The sequence below is a fragment of the Hippichthys cyanospilos genome, chromosome 7, assembly GCF_059441005.1.
Source record: "Hippichthys cyanospilos isolate Australia breed blue-spotted pipefish chromosome 7, RoL_Hcya_1.0, whole genome shotgun sequence".
NCBI lineage: Eukaryota > Metazoa > Chordata > Actinopteri > Syngnathiformes > Syngnathidae > Hippichthys > Hippichthys cyanospilos.
In genome coordinates, this window is record NC_142375.1 from 682,122 (window position 1) to 710,072 (window position 27,951).

At 42.0% G+C, this 27,951-nt stretch overlaps 1 protein-coding gene and 1 long non-coding RNA gene across 3 annotated transcripts; both read right to left on the minus strand.

Moving 5' to 3' along the window:
* Positions 1–268: 268 nt before the first annotated feature.
* On the minus strand, positions 269–10,209 carry LOC148420581 (uncharacterized). Its single transcript, XM_088419078.1, has 13 exons — positions 9,208–10,209; positions 8,842–8,937; positions 8,218–8,352; positions 5,304–8,170; positions 5,105–5,195; positions 4,827–5,008; positions 4,633–4,741; positions 4,467–4,557; positions 4,095–4,283; positions 3,860–3,957; positions 3,726–3,778; positions 3,533–3,653; positions 269–3,463 (listed from the first exon to the last, which is right to left on the minus strand). The coding sequence occupies exons 1-4, from the start codon at positions 10,207–10,209 to the stop codon at positions 5,918–5,920; spliced, it is 3,486 nt and encodes a 1,161-aa protein (XP_088275204.1). The 3' UTR covers positions 269–3,463; positions 3,533–3,653; positions 3,726–3,778; positions 3,860–3,957; positions 4,095–4,283; positions 4,467–4,557; positions 4,633–4,741; positions 4,827–5,008; positions 5,105–5,195; positions 5,304–5,917.
* Positions 10,210–12,167: 1,958 nt separating this feature from the next.
* LOC148420582 (uncharacterized) lies at positions 12,168–13,193 on the minus strand. 2 transcript variants are annotated; one of them, XR_015866210.1, is made up of 2 exons: positions 12,738–13,193; positions 12,168–12,637 (listed from the first exon to the last, which is right to left on the minus strand). It is a non-coding gene; the product is annotated as an uncharacterized LOC148420582 (long non-coding RNA). The 2 variants fall into 2 exon arrangements; XR_015866209.1 differs by having other exon boundaries at positions 12,781–12,873.
* Between the last annotated feature and the right edge of the window lie 14,758 nt (positions 13,194–27,951).

The window sequence follows — 27,951 nt, forward strand, 5'->3', positions numbered from 1 at the left end:
GTATGACTTTATTTAAAAATATTTATGAATTGGAAAAAAAGACAGTGTTCAATGGCAAAAAAAAACAAACAAAAAAAAACATTTATGACTGACTAGGAAGGCACAAAAAACATAAAACACGTACTAGGATGGACATGGACATGGCAAAACAGTGAGTTCCCCGCATTTAGTAGCGATGAAGCAAACTGTCAACTAGCAGTAGGATCATGCCATGTTTGGCAAACTTCAAATTCTATGGGGGGGGGGGGGGGGGGGGGGGGGGGGGGGGTACAGATTGTTTCGATTCGAGCAATTCTTGAGAGAAAAGAGGCAATCGGATATTACTGAAAGGTGCCCATCAGGAGAGATGAGAAGTGGGTATACGCAATACTTATTCTGCATAGAAGTGTGTATACTTAATATGCACTCCACTACACCACTGTGCGCTGACAGTTTGCTTCCCGTGAAGTGGGATAAAGAAGCTGGTTGCGTACCAGGCTACATTCGTCCAAGTTGAGATGACTTGCTTTTGGTTGCATTCAAATCGGGCAAGGGACACGATACCAATACGTAGGGATCATTAGCTTCACCGCTCCACGCGATAAATCACAATATTAATTAGCCAATTACGTATTGTTTTCCTGGAGAGCAGTAGGCGTTCCTAACATGTCAACAAATTACCATATTAATTAGCCATGTGCTCATTGGTTGCGCTTAGTGGCCACAATAGGAAGCCTGTGGCGCTTGTGAAAATTGAAGAATGGATGGAAGGAAGCGTTTCATCTGCTGTTCTTTTTCTTGCTTTGTCATCGTAGTACCTTTTTTTGTTTTGTTTTTCACTTGTTTTCCCACATTTCAAACCCAAAGCATGAGTTTTTTCAACAAAAGGTTGTCAAGCCGACTGTGGACAAAATGATGTTTACGCACAGGTTCACACGTTTGTTTATCAGAGTGCCATATATTGTCAGAGGTATGATGTGAATTAGTTACATTGCAAGTGCATTACTTCACAAAAGTGTTGCGAGAGTTGTGCGCTGTAATGTGAGTAGACTGCAGAGCTTTGAGTGCAACATACAGTCACCGCTCAGTACTCAAGAGGAAAAGATTAGAGGTCCCAGTCGTACTGACTACTTCATCCAAGGTCCTTGTAGTAGATGAGTGTGAGCAGTCCAGGTGTTGCAACAGGTTGCCTTACCAGGTTTGAAGAGGGCAAGGGGGAATTCAAAAGGCGTGATTCATTTTGATTCTATTTTCTGTTGAACTAAAGTAACACAGCACTTTGTCTGAAATACATCAGGTAGAAGCAGAATGGAAAAAACATCTCTGAAATTTGATACCTTAAGAAAATCCCGAGGGAACGCAATGTCTTTGCGGCATTTAAAAACCTGGCCGTATAACACCAAAGGTATGACACTTTTTTTTACTGTAAAACACTCAAGTATACTGGCAGCATAATCGATGTAACACTGAATGGTGTTGAATTGGATGCTGTATATGCAATTTGAAAAGTAATTACTGGAGCAATATTGATTGGTAGAATATGTTTGAACACAGTGGGAAAAAGTGTACAATATGTTTGTTGTTTTTTAGTGTCGTATAACCCGTTTTGTGACTATGCACTGAAATGCCACCTTGCACATATAACAGAAGTGCTGCATCATAGAGTCCATTTCAGTGTTTTAGGTGGTGTCATACAGTGGAAAGATAGAATTCCATCACACAAACTGTGCTGAAATGTCTTCATAAAGAAACAAGGATAAAATAATTGATGAATAGATAAGAAATGCAAATAAATATTAAATAAATGAACAAGAATTTTCGTCCTATAGCAGCAAATGTGTTTCCACTGGATGACACATTTTATTTATTTATTTTTAACTATGAGGCACTCGAGTATGCTGGCTGCTTAAAACCTTAATCAAAGTAGGGCTGAGTGACGCTGAACTGGATGTTTGATATAAAGGCTGAAAAATCATTGCGAAGAAGCTTTGAAAGAAACTGGTTGGTAGAATATCCTTAAAAACAGTGACGGTGTGCAGTGTCTTGTTTTCTGTAGTTTCAAGGAGTTTCCTGTTGAATGACTACACATTTAAATATTATAATTTTTACACCTACGATATAAGTGCTGCATCTTAGTCCGTTACAGTGTTTTAGTCGAGGGAGTATGATACAGTGGAAAGTCATCATCCTAACTGCAGTAAATTTTTTACGATGAAGAATTAATGATATTGCGTATATGAGTAGATGCACAGAGTAATAATTAAAAATTAAGTGATTGGAGACAAATCTGGTCTGAAAGCATCAACAGTTGTTTCCACTGTATGACACTTTCATTTTTCAACTGTAAAGGACTCAAGTATACTGGCATCATTAAGATGTAATGCATGCAAAACTGATTGATTCTGAACTGAACGTTGGCGATAGCTGAAAAATAATACTAAGAAGAATCAGGGAAATGGTTGGTAGAACAGGCTTGAAAACAGCAGAAACGGTGTGCAATTGATTTTTGTCTTCTAAACGTGTTTTCGTTTTGTGACTGTACATTTAAATGCCACCTTAAACCTAAATCGGAAGTGCTCCGTCATAGAGTCCATTACGATGTTTTAGCTGAGGGTGTATCATACAGTGGAAATACTAAAGGTCATCTCATAATAACCGCTTTAAGATTTCCTAAAAAAAGAATTGATATAATACTTTTGAACAGGTGCACAAAGACTTAAATAAACAAAACAAAATTAAATGACTAGAAACAAATCTCTAAGATCAAACAAGCTTGGCAAAAATTGAAAGTGTAAACCATTGAAAAACGAGACATGAACAAACATTCATTGTTTAGTGATGTGATGCACTACTTATAGCTTGAATGTGTCAGAGTGAGAGATTGTATTTATGTTATGGAATACAATATTAACATGTTACACGCAACATTGTCTGTGTCAACGGCAGTGGTTGGATTTTGGAGCAGATTTGTTCTCATTCCATAATTTGCAAGGGCTGGGATTGGCTGGCAAACAGTTGAGCGTGTCCCACACCCACTGCCTGAAGACAGCTAGGATAGGCACCAGCATTTTAGCGCGCCGACAGATAATGGATGAATGGATGGATCGGATTTGCTAGAGTAAACGTTGACACAGGCAATGACAAATTGAAGAAAATGTGCCTCTCAGAATGCTTGTTTGATCTCAGAGATTCAACGTAAAATCATGAGTGTGGTACATACAAACTTATGTAAACAAATGCATGACTGAATAGGTATTTCATACAGCAACCTTTGTAGAGCACACGGATGATGGCAAAAACGTATCTACGGATACGTATCATGTAGGTTGGATCGGGGGACTAGGACTGTTCTTTTCAATGCATGAACAACAGTGCAAGAACAGAAAAATGAATTGCATCCTAAGGATAGAATGGTGTCAAGGACTTTATAAACTCATCAGCAAGTCGCATGATGAAAACGTGAAGAGGGTGGTGAGGACGAAAGCTGGAAAAAATAATGCTGCTTTTAAAACACCGGTTAATGGCAACTTGGCTACTCTAATTGGCTACTTACAAAGTAATCCGCAAAAGTGGCGAGCGCTTGGTTGTCTGCGGTCTTCATGTTGTGGCACCTGCTTTCTTTTACTTCTTCACCGAACCAGGATTACATGATGCTGACATCATCTTTTCATTTTCTATAGTACAGCAAATTAGTATATCACACTCATGCCCAATCAAGTAGAGTGACATGAACAGAAAACACTCACATATGTGTTCCTGTGATTCTGCTCCGAACCTCTCTTGCTCCTGAACAAAGAGCCTGATAAAAGTAGAAAGAAAATATATACACAACTTTCACTGGCTTCAGGAAGAAAGATCAGTTTAATGATGACCTGCTTACCTTGAAGAGAGGAGAAAGCAGAATTGGTTTGTTCCAGATGAAGACAGGTCCTTGACCAAGCAATACAATGGCTCATCTACTTGGTGGCAAGCTTGCAGCTGTTCTTTGGATGAATGCGACATGCGGAGCCACAGGCAACAGATGGACAACATCGGTCAGGAAAAATAATAGATGGGACAAAAATTACTTTTACCGCCTTTACAAAAGAAGATAGGTTTAATGATGAGCTACTTACCCTTGCCGACCAAAAAAAGAAAATGTCTTGAAGAGAGCAGAAAACAGACTTGGTTTAATCCAGAAGGAAAATGCCACTGGACAAGCCTGATGATGTCTCATCAAACACCTCGCACGGTGGTGACGTTCCAGTTGTTCTTTGGATGAATGCAACATGTGGATCCACAAGCAACAAGTGGACAACATTGGACTACAAAAATGGAGCACAATACATTAAGGGGGTGGCAACAAAAGCTGATAAAGATCTGCATATTTTCACTTTTGATTGACGTATATTACACGTTAATATTTATTATCATTATTACTATTTTAAGAGGAGAAATATCATCCATGGCACAGAAAGCGTTAAATGACATAGTTCACGGCAACTTACACCAGAAAGAAGAGAAGTCCTGATTGTCCGTCACCCTGGTTTTCAAGGCAGTGATCCACGATGTATGTTTTTGGGCACCCATTATTTTACTCTGTGAAAAAAGGGGGAGACAGAACTGTTAAGTGGAAATACATAAAACATATTAATAGACTTGGCGTGGTCTTACAATAAATTGCAATATCTTTAAAATTTAATTCCCTTTAATGGCATGGCGGTAAAGTCATATGTGCTGCTTCTGTTCTGATACAGACGGCTCGTTCTCCTGAACAAATAAACTGTTAAAAATATATGAGACAAAATCTATTTTGACTGACTTTACAAAGGATGATGAGCTATTACAAAGGATGACGAGCAACTTACCTTTTCCTACCAATAAAAGAAGACAGTCTGAAGAGAGCAGAAAACAGACTTGGTTTAGACAAGAGGGAAACTGTCAATGGTTGAGCATGATGATGTGTCTTCAAAATCGTTGGCGAGCTTCCGGCTCTCCTTTGGACAAATGGAACATGTGGAGCCACGGGCAACATGTGAACCACTTAGATCTACAAAATAACAAAATAGATGGCGGTGAGGACGATAATCCAAAAGTTGGGCATACCTACAATTGGGTTTAACTGACATAGTTCACGGTAACTTACACTGGAATGAAGAAAAGCCCTGCATGGCTGCCACCTAGGTTTTCAAGTCAGCGCTCCATGATGTGAGCATTTGGGCAGCCACTCGTCTACTCTGTGAGAAAAAGGGGAATACAGGACTGCTGAGTGAATATTTCCGTGCTGCTGCAGAACCCAGATTTTGGCTCTGTCTAACATTATAGTTATATTTAAATTTCCTAACCATTTCATTTTCTGCAACGGCATGACATAAGATTATGTCGCCGACTTACAATCAATCAGTAGACACATACCGATGCACTCCATTCTGAGATGAACAACCATCTCTCCATAATGACAGACCTGTTTTAAGTAGAGAGAGTAAAATTATATCACTTACAATCGACAAAAAGATATATTATAGTGACCTACTTACCTTGTCTGTTTTCTGCTCTCACCTCATGCTGGCAAACAAACCAAAAGGTGATAATACCACTAAACCCTACCATCAACTTGACCCTCCGTCCGCAGAAATCTTTATACTTTCTCTTTTGCGTTTTGTCTCTCACCTCCTCACCTTCCGCTCACCTCACACACATGCTAAATCCACCTTGACCGCAGATTTCAACCCATCGCATGTCAACATATCATTCCACCACTCCCTCCCATCGACTTGACACTCCATCCTCCATTTATTATTATTATTTTTTTCGTTGTCTCGAAACTTGACTCACCTCCTACTCACCTTCTCACACACACGCGTGACCATCATCACCCCGGATTTCATTCCATCACAGGTTAACATTAGGGCTCCATAACACGACAGGGACAACTCTTAATGTGCTAATTGGACATGACTCAACTTTCAGTGTATAAAACACAGAAGACAGGATTGTGATAGCTGTAGTATGTTCGCAGGACACCTGAATGAACTGCGCACTGAGGTCGGGAGACAAAAATGAGGTCAAGCAGTGTGTTCTTGTCAGTGGTACTCGTATTTATGAGCTGTGTGTAACCCTTAGAGACAAACAGTTCCATAATGGGCTTGTGTGAGTCTGACAGCGCATCTTCATTGAAATCTCCGCATACCAGGATCTGATGATGGTCCATCACTTCCAGAGAGTACAACAAACTTTCCAAGTTTGGCACAAAAGAGCGCAGACTCTGTCCCGGAGGCCTGTACACAGCAGCGATGAACATATCGACGGGAGGTTCAAGTTTGACCACGACAAATTCGATATCGGTGACGCCCTGGATGTAGATCGTTTCGTGTGCCGGAATGCGTTCTTTCACCCAAATACCTACGCCGCCGCCACGTTTCGTCGCCAAGTCGGGACAATTTGAATGTGAGACGCTCCGGTTCCGGCGGAACGCCGTGTAGCCTTCCAAGACGGCATTTCCAGTATCCGCCGACCCTTGGAGGTGTGTTTCTGTCAAGCACAAAACGTCAGCAAAGTGCAGCTCGTGGTGACATTTGATATCCCGCGCATGACAACGCAGCCCTTCGGTGTTGTGATGGACAACAACCAGGTTGTCGGTCGGATCTAGAGTGGGCATAACGTGAAGGAGCGGCATCACGTGGTCCAAAGACGCGTCCGTCATCTCGGCTAGAGCGGCCGTTATTTCTGGGTTGGCGTGGATCCTTCTCTCGTCCATATGCAGCACACGGAGCCCGCGGAGAGACGTCACTCGGCTCAGGGCGACGTACGCCATGCCGTGCTCAAAGATGCCTTCCAGCGACACCACCGCTTCGGATGTGGTCATACCTTGGACTTTGTGGATCGTGCAGGCGAACGCGAGCTTGATGGGGAACTGCAAACGCACCACTCCTGGCCGTTTTAACTTCTCCTCTTGCCTGGCGATGTAAACGGTGTTAGCAGCAGCACCCGCATTTTTCGCAGCTTCAAGCTCCAGCCCAAGTTTCTGAACGCGTGCACCGTCGGCATAATGCACCAATTTGACAACTCTCGCAAAGGAACCGTTGCACAAACCCGCCTGCACATCGATATTGCGGGTTACCATAACCCGAGCGCCGACGGCCACCTTTATCGAGTCCGGCAACTCGTTCTTTGCCCCTTGGACGGGGACGGCTTGTCTCGCCATTCTGCCAGTCCTTTGGTCTTTCTTGTAGTCGTCTGCGTCGATGGTCACAATTTCATCGTGAAGCAGATTCAGCATCTGACTGTTATGGTCATTGACCTGCTTGTTGGTGGCGAAAACATGCAGAACATCCTTCGGGCGGTTCTCCGGAGCGGCGTAGGTCGTAGCCAGCAAAGCTCTGTCCACTTCCGACAGCTCGTGGGATTTCTCCTTGACGCGAAGTCGGTTCAACAGTTCGGCGAACGGAACGTCATCCTTCTGCCTCATGATTTCGGTCAGCGTTATCATTTCGAAGCTGTCGCGCCAAAGGTCCAGCCTGGTGGGATCGTAAACACACAAAGGTTTGGACTGTCTCACCGGAGGGAGCTGATAGAAATCCCCGACGGCGATAACGGACATGCCGCCAAACGGTAAATTGATTCCTTTGATTTGCTTCAACCTGGCGTCGACATACGCAAAGAGGTCTTTCGACACCATGGAGATCTCGTCGATGATGAGGATTTCGGCGAGCGATAGCTCCGCTCTCACTTCGTCCAGTTTGTTGCCCAGGCCGCGATACGGGGGTTTGAGGCTTCTCGGCAGTTTCAGTAGGCAGTGCAAAGTCGTACCTGAAATGTTGAAGGCCGCGGTGCCGGTGAAGGCTGCGAGAATTACCGTCTGTTTGGAAATGTCCGCTTCCTCAGCAAGGCGCGGCAGTCTGCGCAGTATTTTTGTAGCCTCTGCGTGAACGCATTTAATTAAATGTGACTTCCCCGTTCCGGCGCCGCCGTTGACGTAATAGAAGAACTGACGCGGTTTTAAGCCAGACACGCGTCGTATGCACCAATCTCTGACCAGGTAGAAGGCACACGCTTGCTTCCGGTTCAGGTTCCGATACATGTCTCGCAATAGGGCCGGATCGATGAGAGCGGCTTCCGTCGCGATGGACATTTCCGGTACCTTGGACCTGACGTTGTAGTCTGGTACGTTTTCTTCCACAGCGTCGCCGGGATCATCTCTTGCGGCGAGTTCCTCGATGCACTCGAGTCGTTGCAGTTCGCTTTCCGGCGCTAGCTGACACCACTCTTCAAGATGATGCCGCCTTCCTCCACCTCTCGGATGGCGTCGTCAACATCTCTGCTGTGCTTCTCATACTTCTCTCTGTTCCGGTCGACAATTTGCACAACGGCCTCTGGGTGCTCGGCGGCCGGCAACTGTACAAAGGCATGGTCGTGAAACAACTTGTACGTAGGATAGTGGCTGGACTTCAACTGGCAGTCGGCACGATGGGGCAGGTAGAGCTTGAGCAACGTGCAGTAAAATTCCTCTGGATTTTTTTCCTGCGAGAATTTACAGTATTTGATGACGGCGTGTTTACCTATCCTTTTTTGGACATACCCCATGTCGTTCAGCAGGGGGAAAACATTTGTGCCTTTCGCTTGTTTGCCGTACACGATTCTGCAGGTCGAGGCAAAATCGGCCAAGCACATTGCTTCGAATTCCTCCGTTTGAGGTCTGCATTTATACTTTTCCGGCAAGCCGCTCATCCACACTTCGACGGACTCGTGCGTTTTGCCCTCGAGGTATGAGAGGGGATAACTCATTTTCAGCGCATTGTCACTGGTTTGTACAAAAACCACACTGCGGGACGCTTGCTTCATGTGTAGGGCGCATACGCGCGCGACGCACTCTTGCGCGCTCACCTCTCTTTTCTTGGAGTACGCTTGCATGATTTGTTTCATCTCGTCGCTCTCGTTGACATTTTCGCAGCGGGAGTTCTCGATCACCGATTTCAGGTACTGGCTCAGGCCGTGTTCAGCTTTGCTGATGTAGCTGCAGATGTAGGTAACGCAGGAATAAGCGTTCAGAATGTACTGAATGTCCATATTCGCGTCCCAAGCAAGAAGCAGATGTCGATTGTAGTTGTTCACCCAGCAGTCTTTGGGCTCTCGCTTGAGCACGACAGAGGTCTTTGCGGCAATCGAGTACAAACATTCCATGTACTCGTCATCGGTGAGCTGGCACTTAGCCAGTAGCTGCGGCAAAGTCAGAGAGGCCGTTTCCGGTTCGTTCAGCAAATTTTGCAAATCTGCAAGCTTGGGATTTGGCGCCGACCGCTTCTCCTTCTCTGGATTTTCTCCATCGCACTCTTCACGTCTCATGATCATGGTTCTCTCGCACGGCAGTTTGGGCAAACCGAAACGGCACTGCGCGCCGGGTGCTTTGACGCACGTCTTTGAATGAGACTTACTGTGCATCTGAACCTCTGTGACTTTCCGATGGAGTTCGGGTTCCTTTTCCGGATCGGGCAGCTCGGAGGAAACGTAGCGCGACACGAAATCGCAGATCTCTTGGTCTGAGGCCTCCTCAAAAACGGGGGCGCCTTCAACCCAAATGAGGCAATGGATGTGCGGACTTCCTCTGTGCTGAAACTCCAATCTGTAAAAGTAATCGACCACTTTTCCGACAGGTCGCGCCGGAGAAAGGAGCAGGTCTCTAAACAGAGCTTCCACACGTTTGTCAAACATGCGCATCGTCGTCACCGGATTGCTGCGGAGAATTTCGCACTTTGCGGCCCAGTCGAGGTCGGCGAAAATCACCCGTTCACCTTGCTGCGCTTTGATGGCGGTGATGACTTCTTCCCAACGCATTTCGGCAGCCGAGAACGTGCAGAAGAACGTGGGTGTGCCTAGCTGCCGAATCATGGCAAAAAGGTCCTTGAGACATTTCTCCCAATAGGCCGGGGTGCCCCTTAACGGCACCATGAAGCGGACGGCGTCTTTGCTGTGTATCAGTTTTTCAACTTCCAGTTTATCCTGCAACATAGCATTGTTTATTCGTCGACCGTCTCTTGTAAAAGGTTTACCTTTGCGTAGCTGTATTCTTATGCTTGATGTGGCCTGGTGGATTTCAGTCACAAACTGAGCAAAGAACAAGTAGTTAGCATCTCTGGCAAAACGTTCATCCACGCAGGACAGTCGGGCTTTGAAATACTTGCTCGGCGTGAGTTTAATCTCCCTCTCTTCATCGAGAGTGTTTTCCCCGGTCGGGAACTGGACCGGAAAAGCCATAGCCTCAAGTTTGGGAGTCTTGAAAAAGCTTACCGGGCTATTCCTTTCTGCGGGAGCAACGGAGTAAATTCCCTCAGTGAAACTCATGATTTCCTCCGATACATCGTTAGGTTGGAGACATGATTCAAATATTACACCACCACTGGGTTCATCTGCTTCTTGCACATTTTGGGCACGTTGCTGCGGTTCGTCACGCTCGCCATTGTCTTTGTCATCGTTTGTTTCGCGGAGAGCATCACTCTCAAATTTGTTTATCTGGACCAGATCTTCCTCATCAAAGTCACTCGTATTCATTCCGTCTTCAGAAGAGCTACTTTCATCGTCGGTGCGCGTCGGGTCACAAAAGTCATGGATGGACCTGCTTCAGTTTAATCAGAGCACGTATTAAGTTAGGCCAAGTGACAGTTTGAAATACCTGGTGACCTTTGTAGCAAAGCCGTCGCTTCAGCTTCACTCGCAAAACTTGGGATTCTCTCCTGGGTCGTGGCAAGACGTTGACTGTCTCTTGTACTTCCGATGGAACACACACAACATTTCCACGAATGGCTCGTTGCTGACCTTTTGGAAGAGGAAAAATTTTGGCGAAAACTACATACTTTGATATGAGATGCCTCTCCAATATGTTCAACCCGCAAAGTTCATTCGGAATATCTGCCAGTTGGAGATTGTTAGCGACTGCTAGCGCTGGCATTTTGCCACTTTTGAGATGTGCGAAGCAAGTGTGACAAAGCCACTCTTGTTTTCTTTCCTCTGGTACTTTGCACGATGGATCACATTCACGGTGACAAATATGAAGAAATTTTCCCGTGAGGCAGCTTTCAACAACATGTTTGTTTTTCTCAAAAGAGCGACGCCGACAAATGCGCACTTGGTTCGCGAATGATGCTCGGTGACAAACAGTGCAGACAAAAGTGGGTCCAAATGTAATTTGCCTTTTGAAGAGCTCCACAGCTTTAGTGATTTCACAATTGATTCTGTCATTCGATAGTTGCTTTATCACTTTGTATTTTTTCAAAATTTTATTTGCGCAACGCAACACGTTTGTTCTCGATGAGTCGTACTTTGTTTTCATTGCCCGTCTCATGACTTCCTTATGTTTGGATCTGAATCCAGGATCATTTCGGTAACGGTTTGTGATGTAGAAGCACTGTCGGGCTTTAAAGCCGATGTCGTTCCGATACCTTTGCTTAATGTAAAGGCGCTGTCGGTCTCGAAACTCGAGGTCATCCCGATATCTTTGTTTGACGTAAGAGCGCTGCCGAGCTTGAAACTCTGGATCCTCTCGATATCTTCGTTTCATGTAAAAGCGCTGTTTATCCTGAAAAGCAAAATCATTCTGATATCGCTTTGTCATGTAGTAGCGCCGTCTCAACTTAAAGCTATCATCTGTCTTATAGAGATGTGATAAACGGGAAAGGATTTTCTTCTTAAAGCCCTCATCGACCAAGTAACGATGTATAACATAGGACCTTTGTTTCAAACGAAAACCTATGTCTTGTCTGTAACGAGTAGTTATATAGTACCTTTTCCTTTGTCGTAAGTCTACGTTCTGACAGTAATTTTCTTTACCTTTTACGTTTTTGCATATTCGCTTCAGTTCCCTTTTGCTGGGTTTGTCTCCGGAATCAACGGCCATCTTTTCTTGTGCCTGCATCCGTCTTTTAAATTTTCTTCTTCTCGCTTTACTCATTTTTGACAAGTCTGGTAGAGGTTTAGACATTGGGAAAATCAACCCATCAGTGTTATCCGTCAGATCATGACGGCGTTTAGCGACGTGGGGCACAGATTCGTTTGAACGTGAACTTGTCGTGGTCTCAGCAACGGCTCGGCTTGTGTCGACGCGTTCAAACTGCAACGTCAATGGAGGACGCTCTGCACATGGCACCATCTCATGGTCATCAGCAGTAACATCCACAGATGCAAAGCTAAGGGGTATAATCTCATACTGAGAATCACAATTGGCGTTTGACATAGTGAAAGATTTAATCAATGTATCTGTCAGGTCATTCAAGCATGTAAAAAGCAATACAACGGCTGTGCCGTTTTGAACAGGTAGTCCGTCACGTCCTCGGCTGTGAGGATCAAAAAACCCAAATCTGCCATCACGGTTTCGAAAAACAGCTATGCACAGTGATTGCATAATCAAAAGAGCAAAGTTTACACCTGAAGTCAAGCACTGAAGTCTATCTCGAAGATTTAGATAATACACTTCACCAAGGAAAGAGGTCAACATACCACACGAAGGAAGACCCTTTATCAACATGTGCTGCTTTGCAAACCCGCTTACAATGCCTGGAACCTCATCAATTGTCAGGAAACGGTGAACAAAGCGCCCTTCTGCTTGCAACGTAGTTATAATACTTACATATAGTTCATGGCCTTGTTTGAGAACAAGATCAAGCTGAGAGCTGGTCAGGTGATCTAACTCCTGCAGGAATGCCAGAAATATAACAGAGTTGGTCACACACTGGCTGTTTTTCCATTTACCATATCTCCAATGCGCTTGGCTGTGAGAAGCCAACACATACGTTACCATATGTTGCACGAGAGCCATTCCGCCACCATGCTCACCGTGTGCTTCATCGGCACAGTTGTCATCAATCTTGAACACGGGTGCCTCAGTCGGGCATGTTGCCATCTCTGATATGGGTGCCTCATTTGGGCAGATAACACCCAGGCATGTATCAATCTCTGAAATTGCCTCATTCAGGCAGGTATTGATCTCTGATATGGGTGACACACCCAGGCATGTATCAATCTCTGAAATGGGTGAAACACCCAGGCATGAATCAATCTCTGATATTGGTGCCTCGTTAGAACAAAAATCATCAGAGCGTGCAAGAGTTGCTTGGGAGCCACGGCGTCGCTGCCAGCAAGACTTTGCCGCTAAAGATTTTTTGTTCTTCCTCGGCATGCTTTTAAACTGACGGGATTAGGTAGAAAATAGGAAGAGACAAAAAGGTAGAGCAGCAAAAAAGAGGGGTGTTTGGGGTCATCTCAAAATTGCCACAATTCTTTAAAATTAAATGAGGCTAAGTAAATCGGTTGGCAATTTGCACATACCTCAGGATCAGAAGAACAGTCCTACAGCAGAATCTGTAGACGCAAAGATAATCATTTGGTAATATTTGACTCACAACACAGTTTATATATATATATATATATATATATATATATATATATATATATATATATATATATATATATATATATATATATATATATATATATATATATATTATATATATACTGTTATGCACCTTTCAAAAACTTTTGCAGTATGAATTACACATTTTCCCCAAAAAAATCTAATATCAAACACTCACAATTATGCCCAAAATATTGATCACGAAGATTTTGGTCAAGATTCAATTCAAGATTCTAAATCACCAGTACTCGTTTTGTGTCCAACGTGTATTTATTCGGTTTTATTTTATTCCAGCAGGATATAAACAAGTTGTCCAGACTTGACACTTGAAAATAACAATAATAAAATGTAAATTGTATTTAAAACAAATAACTAGGCACACAAACGCAACACAGCAAAGTGAATTGCAAAGTGCACGCCAATGAAAAACGGGCAGTGCAGCGACGAGTCGAAACGCTTCACCAAATTAGCACACGTGGTTTTAGCATAGTAGTATATTATCGCATGAGAACTAAAGCGAACCAAGTTAATTGATAATGACTCATTGCGGTAAGAACAAAGTGCTTATAAAACAAAAACGTTACTGTTTTCAGTTTGTTAGAGCAGTGTAGATAAAGTATTTACAAATATTAATATCGAAATACCTTGAGAGCACCGGACTTACCGCTCACACTTCGCAAGGGCAATAATCCGCAAGCGGAAGTACGCGCACATTTAGATTTATGTTACCTTCACTGACATTCGGATTTATTTTCCCTTTGCTGCAGTTTACCTACGCAAAAACATTTGTAACAATATATTATTTAGATGTGTTGACAGACGTGATGGGCAAAATGAACAAACACCTGAAAAAGTAAATCAATCGAGCCCTAAATGTTGTTATGAGCGTGCATCGGTAATAAAAAGTGTGGTGTTCCACGCTTCCTGAACCGTCCCGTACGACTGGATTGACACAGGTGGAGGACACACGAAGTAGTTCGCTGGGTTTGAACTGTCATTCGTAAATGGCATTTCCACGAATGCGGACACAAAAGATGTAAATATGAGTAATATTGAGAATGTGAAATGTGTGAAGTTTGGAGTAAGAATCACATTGGCACACACGGCAAACATGCGACAAATATGCACATTTTGTGGATGAAACTTTAACGTGAATACTAAAAGTGAAGTATGAAAAGTACGGTATATTTGCCATTAGCAATTATACCAAACTTAGGTGCAATAACAACTTAGACATTAATGGACAAAGTGAAGCAGTGCAAAGTAAACATGTATCATGTTAACATGTTAGGTAGGAAAGGGTTAATGGAGCCGAATAGATTTGAGTGGGCGGTGACGTCACGCACATTTTGTGGATGAAACTTTAACGTGAATACTAAAAGTGAAGTATGAAAAGTACGGTATATTTGCCTTTAGCAATTATACCAAACTTAGGTGCAATAACAACTTAGACATTAATGGACAAAGTGAAGCCGTGCAAACGTAAACATGTATCCAAAACCACGAACGGACAACATATTCAAACTGTACTTACATTCTCATGGACGCACGGAATAATAATGAAAGGAATGAGATAATCCACAGAATGATTGAAAGCAGAAAAAATGACTGTCCGTTACAACGATACCTGCCGACTACCGGTGAAAGAGCAAAACAACCTATGATAGTGTAAACAGAGTCCTGATTGGTAGTGGAGGAATGAAACGCAACTTGTGATTAGTTGCTAGGCGGTTGCTAGGAAGATCACATGACCACAGGAGAAACATGTCCAGACGTAAATAGTAATAACAGAACGATTCAAACACGAAATCGTTAAGTATAATCAGAAACTTCTTAACAACACCATTCACTTAACATTAGACAATGTTTACGGTACAAAAACTTGAATTGTAGCTGAAAGTTGAACTGTAAACGTGAAACGCGATTTGCCCGAACCGGGACACGGACATGTTGAAGATGACAACTCTACCACTGGGCCACTGGGGGGCAGTGTAAGACCACACTAGGGAATGAAGTATTTTTGAACGTGAATCTATGAAGAACTACGAATAATACAAAGTTAAAAAACTGAAAAAAGTTCAACTGTGGAATGAAAAGATGAAATGAAAGTAAGAACAGTTTGAAAAGGCTAAATTCTTTAAATATGAATAGTATAAAAAACGTAAATTGTAGGAAAACGATGAATAGTTGAACCTTGAAAAATAAAAAAGCACTTCACGTGAATATGTGGAATGATATGAAGTTCGAACGGCATGAATTGGATGAACTGGGAAGGAATTGAAACCAAAAAAAAAATACTGAATTAACTGAAAAAAACACTGAATGTGTGAAAAGACACAGCGGGGATCGAACGCACGAACATGTAGTAGATATACGTCAACAGAACGTCTGAGCCACGGGAAATGACGAAACCGTGAACGCTTTAAAAGGAAGTAGGAAGAACGCTCCAATCACTTAACATTAGGCCGTTTTTACGGTACAAAAACTTAAATTGTAGGAAAACGATTAAAAGTTGAAACTTGAAAAATAGACCCGCACTAACTAAAAAAGACTCACACAACTAAAAAATGACGCAGCCTGGGATTGAACCCACGAACATGAAGTGCGAATGCCGTACACAAATCCCATGCGCCACCGAGACATAGGAAATATCGAAAACGTTAAAGTTTAAAAATAAAGCACGAAGACCAGCCCATTCACTTAACATTAGGCCATTTTTACGGTACAAAAACTTAAATTGTAGGAAAACGATGAAAAGTTGAAACTTGAAAAATAGACCCGCACTAAACATGAATATGTAGAATGATATGAAGTTTGAACGGCATGAATTGGATGAACTGGGAATGAGTTGAAACGTACCTAAAAAACGGTCGGAATAAAAAAAATAATAATAATAATAATAATAAAGGTGGAGAAAAACATAAGTGTGAAGGTTTCACCTTCACACAATAACTAGAAAAAGTGCAATTTCTGAAGAAATTGCGTGTGAAGGTGAAACCGTTGAAGGTTTGGGAGTTGAAAAGTGGAATGATGTGGAACGATTGAATGGTGTGAATCTGTGAAGAAATATGAATACAAAGTTGAAAAACTGTAAAAAAGTTGAACTGTGGAATTTGAAGATGAATGAAAAACTGAAAAAGTTGAACTGGAGAATGATGTGAATCTGTGAAAAATTATGAATCCTACAAAGTTGAAAAACTGAGAAAAGTTGAACTGGAATAGTGTGAATCTGTGACATTAGGCCTAATGTTAAGTGAATGACGTGATTCAAAAACATGCAGGATATCAGCCTTCGAGGACTGGAGTTTTAAACTCCTGTTAATGAGCTTATCATTTGAATGAGGTGGATTGAATGAGGTGGATTGTGGATTGATGTGAAACAGTGAAGAAATGTGAATAATACAGAGTTGAAAAACTGAAAAAAACTAAAACGTATGAATCAAGCTGAGTTAACCAAGCCAGATGCTGTACTAGGTGGAAGCACTAGTGAGAGGTAATGAGACGTCTAATAAAATGTCCAAGATGGCCGCCCATGAGGGCAGATTGGAGTTGGAGTCTTCAGTGGTCTAAGATGGCCGCCCGATGGCAACATGGGAAATGGATTACTTTGTGTAACTAAACTATAGGTGTCAAACTCCAGTCCTCGAGGGCTTGTATCCTGCATATTTTTGAATCACACCTGTAATGGAGGTGTCGGAGTAGCGTCCAAACTTGTGACCTCCTTGGAAGGACTGTACTTGACTGATTCAGAGGATCCTCAATCTTATCAGGTTGTCCGGCCAGAACATAAAGACGATGCACACTCTCATGCCACTCTTTATTTGTATATAATGTTCTATTTATTTATCTGGGTTGGTGTGTGTGTGTTTCTGTGTTTGTGTGTTCTGTGTGTGTTCTATGTTTGATTGTGGGTGTGTGGTCTCTGCAAAGGAGAGCAGAGAACATTCACTAAACATTGATAACTAACATAACTAACATTGTACAATATGTTACATCATATGCTCACATGACTCTATATTAGCTTAGAATAACATAAACAACACAGGCAAACATACCGTACAAGATAGGAAGAATGAATTCAACCCAATCGTTCCAAAATGTGCGTTAGGTAGGAAAGGGTTAATGGAGCCGAATAGATTTGAGTGGGCGGTGACGTCACTCCCTTACGGCGGAAAGATCACATTGGCACACACGGCAAACATGCGACAAACATGCACATTTTGTGGATGAAACTTTAACGTGAATACTAAAAGTGAAGTATGAAAAGTACGGTCCATTTGCCTTTAGCATTTATACCAAACTTAGGTGCAATAACAACTTAGACATTAATGGACAAAGTGAAGCAGTGCAAACGTAAACATGTATCCAAAACCACGAACGGACAACATATTCAAACTGTACTTACATTCTCATGGACGCACGGAATAATAATGAAAGGAATGAGATAATCCACAGAATGATTGAAAGCAGAAAAAATGACTGTCCGTTACAACGATACCTGCCGACTACCGGTGAAAGAGCAAAACAACCTATGATAGTGTAAACAGAGTCCTGATTGGTAGTGCAGGAATGAAACACAACTTGTGATTAGTTGCTAGGCGGTTGCTAGGAAGATCACATGACCACAGGAGAAACATGTCCAGACGTAAATAGTAATAACAGAACGATTCAAACACGACATGGTTAAGTATAATCAGAAACTTCTTAACAACACCATTCACTTAACATTAGACAATTTTTACGGTACAAAAACTTAAATTGTAGCTGAAAGTTGAACTGTAAACGTGAAACGCGATTTGCCCGAACCGGGACACGGACATGTTGAAGATGACAACTCTACCACTGGGCCACTGGGGGGCAGTGTAAGACCACACTGTGAAAGCTTGAAATATAGGGAATGAAGTATTTTTTTTGAACGTGAATCTATGAAGAACTACGAATAATACAAAGTTAAAAAACTGAAAAAAGTTCAACTGTGGAATGAAAAGATGAAATGAAAGTAAGAACAGTTTGAAAAGGCTAAATTCTTTAAATATGAATAGTATAAAAAACGTAAATTGTAGGAAAACGATGAATAGTTGAACCTTGAAAAATAAAAAAGCACTTCACGTGAATATGTGGAATGATATGAAGTTCGAACGGCATGAATTGGATGAACTGGGAAGGAATTGAAACCAAAAAAAAAAATACTGAATTAACTGAAAAAAAACACTGAATGTGTGAAAAGACACAGCGGGGATCGAACGCACGAACATTTAGTAGATATACGTCATCAGAACGTCTGAGCCACGGGAAATGACGAAACCGTGAACGCTTTAAAAGGAAGTAGGAAGAACGCTCCAATCACTTAACATTAGGCCGTTTTTACGGTACAAAAACTTAAATTGTAGGAAAACGATGAAAAGTTGAAACTTGAAAAATAGACCCGCACTAACTAAAAAAGACTCACACAACTAAAAAATGACGCAGCCTGGGATTGAACCCACGAACATGAAGTGCGAATGCCGTACACAAATCCCATGCGCCACCGAGACATAGGAAATATAGAAAACGTTAAAGTTTAAAAATAAAGCACGAAGACCAGCCCATTCACTTAACATTAGGCCATTTTTACGGTACAAAAACTTAAATTGTAGGAAAACGATGAAAAGTTGAAACTTGAAAAATAGACCCGCACTAAACATGAATATGTAGAATGATATGAAGTTTGAACGGCATGAATTGGATGAACTGGGAATGAGTTGAAACGTACCTAAAAAACGGTCGGAATAAAAAAAATAATAATAATAATAAAGGTGGAGAAAAGCATAAGTGTGAAGGTTTCACCTTCACACAATAATAAAGGTGGAGAAAAGCATAAGTGTGAAGGTTTCACCTTCACACAATAATAAAGGTGGAGAAAAACATAAGTGTGAAGGTTTCACCTTCACACAATAATAAAGGTGGAGAAGAACATAAGTGTGAAGGTTTCACCTTCACACAATAATAATAATAAAGGTGGAGAAAAACATAAGTGTGAAGGTTTCACCTTCACACAATAATAATAAAGGTGGAGAAAAACATAACTGTGAAGGTTTCACCTTCACACAATAATAAAGGTGGAGAAAAACATAAGTGTGAAGGTTTCACCTTCACACAATAATAAAGGTGGAGAAAAACATAAGTGTGAAGGTTTCACCTTCACACAATAATAATAAAGGTGGAGAAAAACATAAGTGTGAAGGTTTCACCTTCACACAACTAGAAAATGTGCAATTTCTGAAGAAATTGCGTGTGAAGGTGAAACCGTTGAAGGTTTGGGAGGTGAAAAGTGGAATTACGTGGAACGATTGAATGGTGTGAATCTGTGAAGAAATATGAATACAAAGTTGAAAAACTGAATAAAAGTTGAACTGTGGAATTTGAAGATGAATGAAAAACTGAAAAAGTTGAACTGGAGAATGAAGTGAATCTGTGAAAAATTATGAATCCGACAAAGTTGAAAAACTGAGAAACTGAAAAAAAAACGAATGTTTGAATCGTAAAAAAGTGTGGATGATCCGAAGTAAAAGCAGAAGAGAAAATACAAAGTTTTTCAACTTTGTATTATTCACAATGCTTCACTGTTTCAAGCAATCCACAATCCACCTCATTCAAATCCACCTCATTCAAATGATTAGCTCATTATCAGGAGTTAAAAAATGATCCCTAAGCAAACTTTTCAGTTTTTTTAGTGCTTGAAATATGAATAATACAAAGTTGAAAACTGAAAAACTGAAAAAAACTGAATGTATGAATCAAGCTGAGTTCACCAAGCCAGATGCTGTACTAGGTGGAAGCAGAAGTGACAGGTAATGAGACGTCTAAGAAAATATCCAAGATGGCCGCCCATGAGGGCAGATGGGAGTTGGAGTCTTCAGTGGTCTAAGATGGCCGCCCGACGGCATCATGGGAAATGGTGTACTTTGTGTAACTAAACTGTAGGTTTCAAACTCCAGTCCTCGAGGGCTTGTATCCTGCATGTTTTTGAATCACAGCATTCACTTAACATTAGGCCATTTTTTACGGTAGAAAAACTTGAATTTTAGCTGAAAGTCTAACTGTGGTATAATGGTAATGTGAAGAAATATGAATAATACAAAGTTGAAAAATTGAACAAAGTTGAACTGTGGAATGATGTGAATGTGTGAAAAAATATGAATAACACAAAGTTGAAAACTGAAAAAAATCCGAATGTTTTAATCTTAAAAAAGTGTGGATGATCCGAATTAAAAGCAGAAGAGAAAAAACAACTGTAAACGTGAAACGCGATTTGCCCGAACCGGGACACGGACACGTTGAAGATGACAACTCTACCACTGGGCCACTGGGGGGCGGTGTCAGACCACACTGTAAAAAAGCTTTATATAAAGGGAATGAAGTATGTTTGAAGGTGAATCTGTGAAGTATTACGAATAATACAAAGTTAAAAAAACTGAGAAAAGTTCAACTGTCGAATGAAAAGTAAGATGAAATGAAAGTAAGAACAGTTTGAAAAGGCTAAATTCTTTAAATATGAATAGTATAAAAAACGTAAATTGTAGGAAAACGATGAATAGTTGAACCTTGAAAAATACAAAAGCACGGCATGAACGGCATGAATTGGATTAACTGGGAAGGAGTTGAAAGCAAAAGAAAATACGGAATTAAATGAAAAAAAAAAACACTGAATGTGCGAAAAGACGCAGCCTGGGATTGAACCCACGAACATGAAGTGCGAATGCAGTACACAAATCCCATGAGCCACTGGGACATAGGAAACGCGGAAACCGTTAAAGTTTAAAAATAAAGTACGAAGACCACCCCATTCACTTAACATTAGGCCATTTTTACGGTACAAAAACTTAAATTGTAGGAAAACGATGAAAAGTTGAAACTTGAAAAATAGACCCGCACTAAACATGAATATGTGGAATGATATGAAGTTTGAACGGAATGAATTGAATGGATTGGGAAAGAATTAAAACGAACCTGAAAAACGTTTGGAATAATAAAAATAATAACATTAAAGGTGGAGAAAAACATAAGTGTGAAGGTTTCAGCTTCACACAATAATAATGATAATAATAAAGGTGGAGAAAAACATAAGTGTGAAGGTTTCACCTTCACACAATAATAATAAAGGTGGAGAAAAACATAAGTGTGAAGGTTTCACCTTCACACAATAACTAGACAATGTGCAATTCCTGAAGAAATTGCATGTGAAGGTGTAACCTTTAAGGTAGCGGTGCTGAACGCTAGAGTGATGTTGAAAGTTTGACTGCTTGAATCTGTGACATCATGTGAATGATACAGATTAGGAATTGTTTGAATCGGCCAAACTCTGTAGAAGATACAAGAAAACACTGAAAAATGAGGAATTGTGGGAAAATCTTGAATTCTGGGAAGAGGAAAATGGATACACGAATGGAATGGCGGCAATATGGGGAATCGATTAAAGTTGGAACGGTAGGAATCGAATGAAAAATGGCAAAGATATAAGGGAAAAATTAAAAGAGTGGAATTGTGGGAAATGTTTGAATTGTGGGTAAAAATTGATGCGCGTGCATTGGGGGAATCGATTAAAGTAGGAACGGTCAAAATCGGATGAAGAATGGCAAAGATATAAGTGAAGAACTGAAAAAGTGGAATTATGGGTACATTTTGAAATGTGGGTTTAAAATGCATTGGCGGGCATTGGGGGAATTGATTACAGTTGGAATGGTCGGAATTGGATAAAAAATGGCAAAGATATAAGGGAAAAACTGAAAAAGTGGAATTGTGTTTAATTTTTGAATTGTGGGTAAAAATGGATGGACGGGCATTGAGGGAATCGATTAAAGTTGAAACGGTGGTAATCAGCAGGAATGGCAAAGATACAAGGGAAAAACTGAAAAATGGAATTGTGGGTAATTTTTGAATTCTGGTAAGAAGAAAATTGATACCACCATGGAATGGCGGGACTTGGGCAAATCAATTAAAGTCAGAACGGTAGGTATCGGATGAAGAATGGCAAAGATATAAGGGAAAAACTGCAAAAGTGGAATTGTGGGTAATTTTTGAACTGTGGGTAAAAATGGATGGGCGGGCATTGGGGAAAATGATTAAAGTAGGAACGGTCAAAATCGGATGAAGAGTGGCAAAGACATAAGTGAAGAACTGAAAAAGTGGAATTGTGGGTAATTTTTGAACTGTGGGTAAAAATGGATGGGCGGGCATTGGGGAAAATGATTAAAGTAGGAACGGTCAAAATCGGATGAAGAGTGGCAAAGACATAAGTGAAGAACTGAAAAAGTGGAATTGTGGGTAAAAATTGAATTCTTGGAAGAAGAAAATTGATACCACCATGGAATGGCAGGACTTGGGGGAATCGATTAAAGTTGGAACGGTAGGAATCGGATGAAGGATGGCAAAGATAGAAGGGAAAAACTGAATGAGAACTGAATCACTTAACAACTGAATAATAATAATAATAGTAAAGGTGGAGAAAAAAATAAGTGTGAAGGTTTCACCTTCACACAATAATAATAATAATAATAAAGGTGGAGAAAAACATAAGTGTGAAGGTTTCACCTTCACACAATAAAGGTGGAGAAAAACATAAGTACAATGAAATTAAAGGTGGAGAACACAGAAGTGTGAAGGTTTCACCTTCACACAATAATAATAATAAAGGTGGAGAAAAACATATGTGAAGGTTTCACCTTCACACAATAATAAAGTGGTAGAATAACATATGTGTGAAGGTTCCACCTTCACACAATAATAATAATAATAATAATAATAATAATAATAATAATAATAATAATAATAATAATAAAGCGGTAGAATAACATATGTGTGAAGGTTCCACCTTCACACAATAATAATAATAATAATAAAGCGGTAGATTACTATATGTGTGAAGGTTCCACCTTCACACAATAATAATAAAGCGGTAGAATAACATATGTGTGAAGGTTCCACCTTCACACAATAATAATAATAAAGAAAATGGCCGAGCACAATAACATATGTGTGAAGGTTACACCTTTACACAATGAAAATAAAGAAAATGGCCGAGCACAGTAACATATGTGTGAAGGTTCCACCTTCACACAATAATAATAATAATAATAATAATAATAAAGCGGTAGAATTACATATGTATGAAGGTTCCACCTTCACACAATAATAATAATAATAATAATAATAATAATAATAATAATAAAGCGGTAGAATAACATATGTATGAAGGTTACACCTTCACACAATAATCTGGGGAGGAACAATAGGGACCTCGCAGTGGTCATTGCTCGGGCCCTAATAATCCCGAGAGGAACAATAGGGACCTCGCAGAGGTCGCTGCTCGGGCCCTAATAATAATAATAATCTGGGGAGGAACAATAGGGACCTCGCAGTGGTCACTGCTCGGGCCCTAATAATCCGGAGAGGAACAATAGGGACCTCGCAGCGGTCGCTGCTCGGGCCCTAATAATCCAGAGAGGAACAATAGGGACCTCGCAGCGGTCGCTGCTCGGGCCCTAATGATAATAATAATCTTGAGAAAAACAAGAGGGCTCTCGCAGCGGTAGCTGCTCGGGCCCTAATAATAATCTGGAGAAAAACAAGAGGGCTCTCGCAGCGGTAGCTGCTCGGGCCATAATAATAATAATAATAATAATAATAATAATAATAATAATAATAATAATAATAATAATAATAATAATAATAATCTGGAGAAAAACAAGAAGGCTCTCGCAGCGGTAGCTGCTCGGGCCCTAATAATAATCCGGAGAAAAACAAGAGGGCTCTCGCAGCGGTAGCTGCTCGGGCCCTAATAATAATAATAATAACAATAATAATCCGGAGAGGAACAATAGGAACCTCGCAGCGGTCGCTGCTCGGGCCCTAATAATAATAATAATAATAATAATAATAATAATAATAATAATAATAATAATAATCTGGAGAAAAACAAGAAGGCTCTCGCAGCGGTAGCTGCTCGGGCCCTAATAATAATCCGGAGAAAAACAAGAGGGCTCTCGCAGCGGTAGCTGCTCGGGCCCTAATAATAATAATAATAACAATAATAATCTGGGGAGGAACAATAGGGACCTCGCAGTGGTCACTGCTTTTGCCCTAATAATCTGGGGAGGAACAATAGGGACCTCACAGTGGTCGCTGCTCGGGCCCTAATAATAATAATAATAATAATCCAGAGAAAAACAAGAGGGCTCTCGCAGAGGTAGCTGCTTGGGCCCTAACAATAATAATCTGGAGAAAAACAAGAGGGCTCTCGCAGCGGTAGCTGCTCGGGCCCTAATAATAATAATAATAATCCGGAGAAAAACAAGAAGGCTCTTGCAGCGGTAGCTGCTCGGGCCCTAATAATAATCCAGAGAAAAACAAGAGGGCTCTCGCAGCGGTAGCTGCTCGGGCCCTAATAATAATAATAATAACAATAATAATCTGGGGAGGAACAATACGGACCTCGCAGTGGTCACTGCTCGGGCCCTAATAATATGGGGAGGAACAATAGGGACCTTGCAGTGGTCACTGATAATAATAATAATAATAATAATAATAATAATAATAATAATAATAATAATAATAATAATAATAATAATAATCTGGGGAGGAACAATAGGGACCTCGCAGTAGTCACTTCTCGGGCCCTAATAATCCGGAGAGGAACAATAGGGACTTTGCAGCGGTCGCTGCTCGGAAAATCCGGAGAGGAACAATAGGGACCTCGCAGCTGCCCCAACTACTGCTTGTTACACCGAGAGGGAAGTGCGCTTCTTATTCTTAAATCATACATGCTGTGGGATAGACCCAAGGGAAGAGGAGGAATGACCTTCACCGTAGCATTGGAACCCTCTTACAGAATTAAAAAATAACTGATCCCAGCTCTTGGTTTGGTCCTCGTCGAGTCATTTGACATTGCATGACAAAACAATAACTTCATGCAGGGAGCTAAACTTGAATGACTAATGACATATACAGTAATTGTGATCTTGTATAACTCACGTTATGTTAAAGTATAATAAACAACTACATTAATGTAGCAACTAATAAATCTAGATTGGTATACATTTGTGTCTTATATAAATCACGTTGTTACGTGAAAGTATTTTACACAACTTAATTAATGTAGCAACTAATACATCTAAAAAAACATATGTTTATGAACTAAAAATGAATGAATAGTGGCATATATTTGTGTAGTCTTGTATAAATCACGTTTTAAGTGAAAGAATTTGAAAGAGCTAAATTAATGTACGAACTAATAAATCTAGATAAGTTTATGTTTATGAGTAAAAAAAAAGACCGAATAACGGCATAAATATGAAGTTGTGGCGGCGGGAAACTCCGTCGCCGGCGCTCAGTAGCGGCTGTGGGTGCCGGCGAGTAAAGCGAGCTGCTCTTCATCACCGACTCGTTGTCAGGGAGATGTTTCCTGCTGGACTGCGGGTCGCAGCTCAGCGTGCTTCCACTCACCGTCAAGGACAAGGCGGCAGCTGGTTGCGGGCCGCAGCTGCGTGCGGCTAACGGTACTCCCATCAACAGCGTTGGCTCCAGGTTGGTGACAATGCGCTTCAATGGACACAATTTCCAGTGGGATTTCGTAGTTGCCGCCGTCACAATCCCACTTATTGGTGCGGACTCTCTATGTGCACAGGGACTGCTGGTTGATGTTGCTAACCGCCGCCTGATTGACCCGGTGTCCTTTGATACTTTCCCTTGTGAGGCTGGGGGGTTTGGACCATTAAGACACGCAAATTATTTGAACGTGAGTGACGTTTATCAGCGATTGTTAGCAGATTTTCCGTCGCTAACGACTCCTGCTTTCTCCACCGTTGATACTAGGCATGGCGTGGAATATTTTATACCCACAGTGGGCCCGCCAGTTTATGCCCGCGCACGACGCCTCGACGCGGCCAAATTGGCAATTGCGAAAGAAGAGTTCGCTTCAATGGAACGTTTAGGTATTGTTAGGCGTTCTAATAGCCCTTGGGCCTCACCTTTGCACATGGTCCCCAAAAAGGACGGCTCCTGGCGGCCTTGTGGGGATTTCCGCCCAAGGTTCTCCTTCGATTTCGTTCTCGATGACATTCTGGTGGCCAGTCCTACACCCGAGGTACATCTGTCGCACTTGACGCAAGTTTTCAAGCGCCTCGAGTCACACGGTCTTATCGTAAACCCAGCGAAATGCCAATTCGGTCTGTCTGTGATCGATTTCTTAGGCCACCGGATCTCAGCAGAGGGCGCGGTTCCCTTGCCTTCCAAAGTGCAGGCAGTGGTGGATTTTCCTCGTCCTGCCGCAGTCAAGGCGCTGCAGGAGTTTCTAGGCATGGTTAATTTTTATAACCGTTTCCTACCCCATGCAGCCCACTTCCTAAAGCCTCTTTACGATGCCTTGCGAAAAAAGAAGCCTAAAGACCTTCTGGAATGGTCCCCAAAGCAGGTGCGGGCCTTTCAGCAGGCTAAGCAAGCCCTCGCAAATGCAGCCCTCCTTGTTCACCCAATCTCCACAGCGCAGTTGGCCTTGACTACCGACGCGTCGGATGTTGCGGTGGGAGCAGTGGTGGAACAGCTGGTGGGAGAGGTTTGGCAGCCCCTTGCATTTTTCAGTCATAAGCTGAAGGATAACGAGCGCAAGTATAGTGTTTTTGACTGTGAGTTGCTGGTGCTATATCTTGCAACGCGACATTTTTTTTCTTGCTTGAGGGGCGTCGTTTCACTGCTTATGTGGATCATCGGCCGCTTACATTTGCCATGTCAAAGATTACGGAACCATGGTCAGCGCGCCAGCAGCGTCACTTGGCGGCCATTTCCGAATTTACCACAGACATTCGGCATGTGGCTGAGAAGTGCAACCCAGTAGCCGATTGCTTGTCGCGTGCACTTGTGTTTCCTGTCCAACTGGGTGTGGATTTTGTGGGAATGGCCGCTGACCAGCTCCATGATCTGGACATCCGCCTCCTTAAATCTAAGGGTACCCGGACATCCGCCTCCTTAAATCTAAGGGTACAGCTCTGAGACTCGAGGAGGTGGTGTTGAAAGACAGCGGTCCTCCACTGCTCTGCGATGTGTCCACAGGCTGCCCAAGGCCTGTTGTTCCGGTGGAATGGCGCCATTGGGTTTTTGACTCGATCCACTCCCTCTCACACCCTGGCGTTCGGGCCTCAGTCAAGCTTGTGGGTGCCAAGTTTGTCTGGCCTGGGCTACGCAGGGATGTCAGGACGTGGGCAGCTGCTTGCGTTGCATGTCAGCGTGCCAAAGTTCACCGACACACCAAGGCCAATCTGGAGCCTTTTCCGATTCCATCCAGGCGGTTTGACCATGTGCATGTAGACCTGGTAGGTCCCCTCCCTCCGTCGCAGGGTTTTACACACGTGCTCACAATGGTTGATTGGACCACTCGGTGGCCTGAGGCAGTTCCCCTGTCCTCCACGGCCACCGTGGACATAGCCTGCGCGTTCCTGTCAGCCTGGGTTGCACGTTTTGGCACGCCCTCTGATATCACCTCGGATAGGGGACCCCAATTTGTGTCTGAGCTCTGGATGTCTTTGGCTGAGTCTTTGGGTGCACGAGTACATCGGACTACTGCT

What these genes read in the sequence shown, in the direction of transcription:
- LOC148420581 (XM_088419078.1), bottom strand. Translation starts at nt 10,209, where the DNA reads ATGGCTTTTCCGGTCCAGTTCCCGACCGGGGAAAACACTCTCGATGAA. An exon ending in ATTTGCAAAATTTGCTGAAC is followed by an intron (nt 8,938 to 9,207) that starts GAACCGGAAACG and finishes GGCCTGAGCCAG; the next exon opens with TACCTGAAATCGGTGATCGA. An exon ending in GCATCATCTTGAAGAGTGGT is followed by an intron (nt 8,171 to 8,217) that starts GTCAGCTAGCGC and finishes GAGTGCATCGAG; the next exon opens with GAACTCGCCGCAAGAGATGA.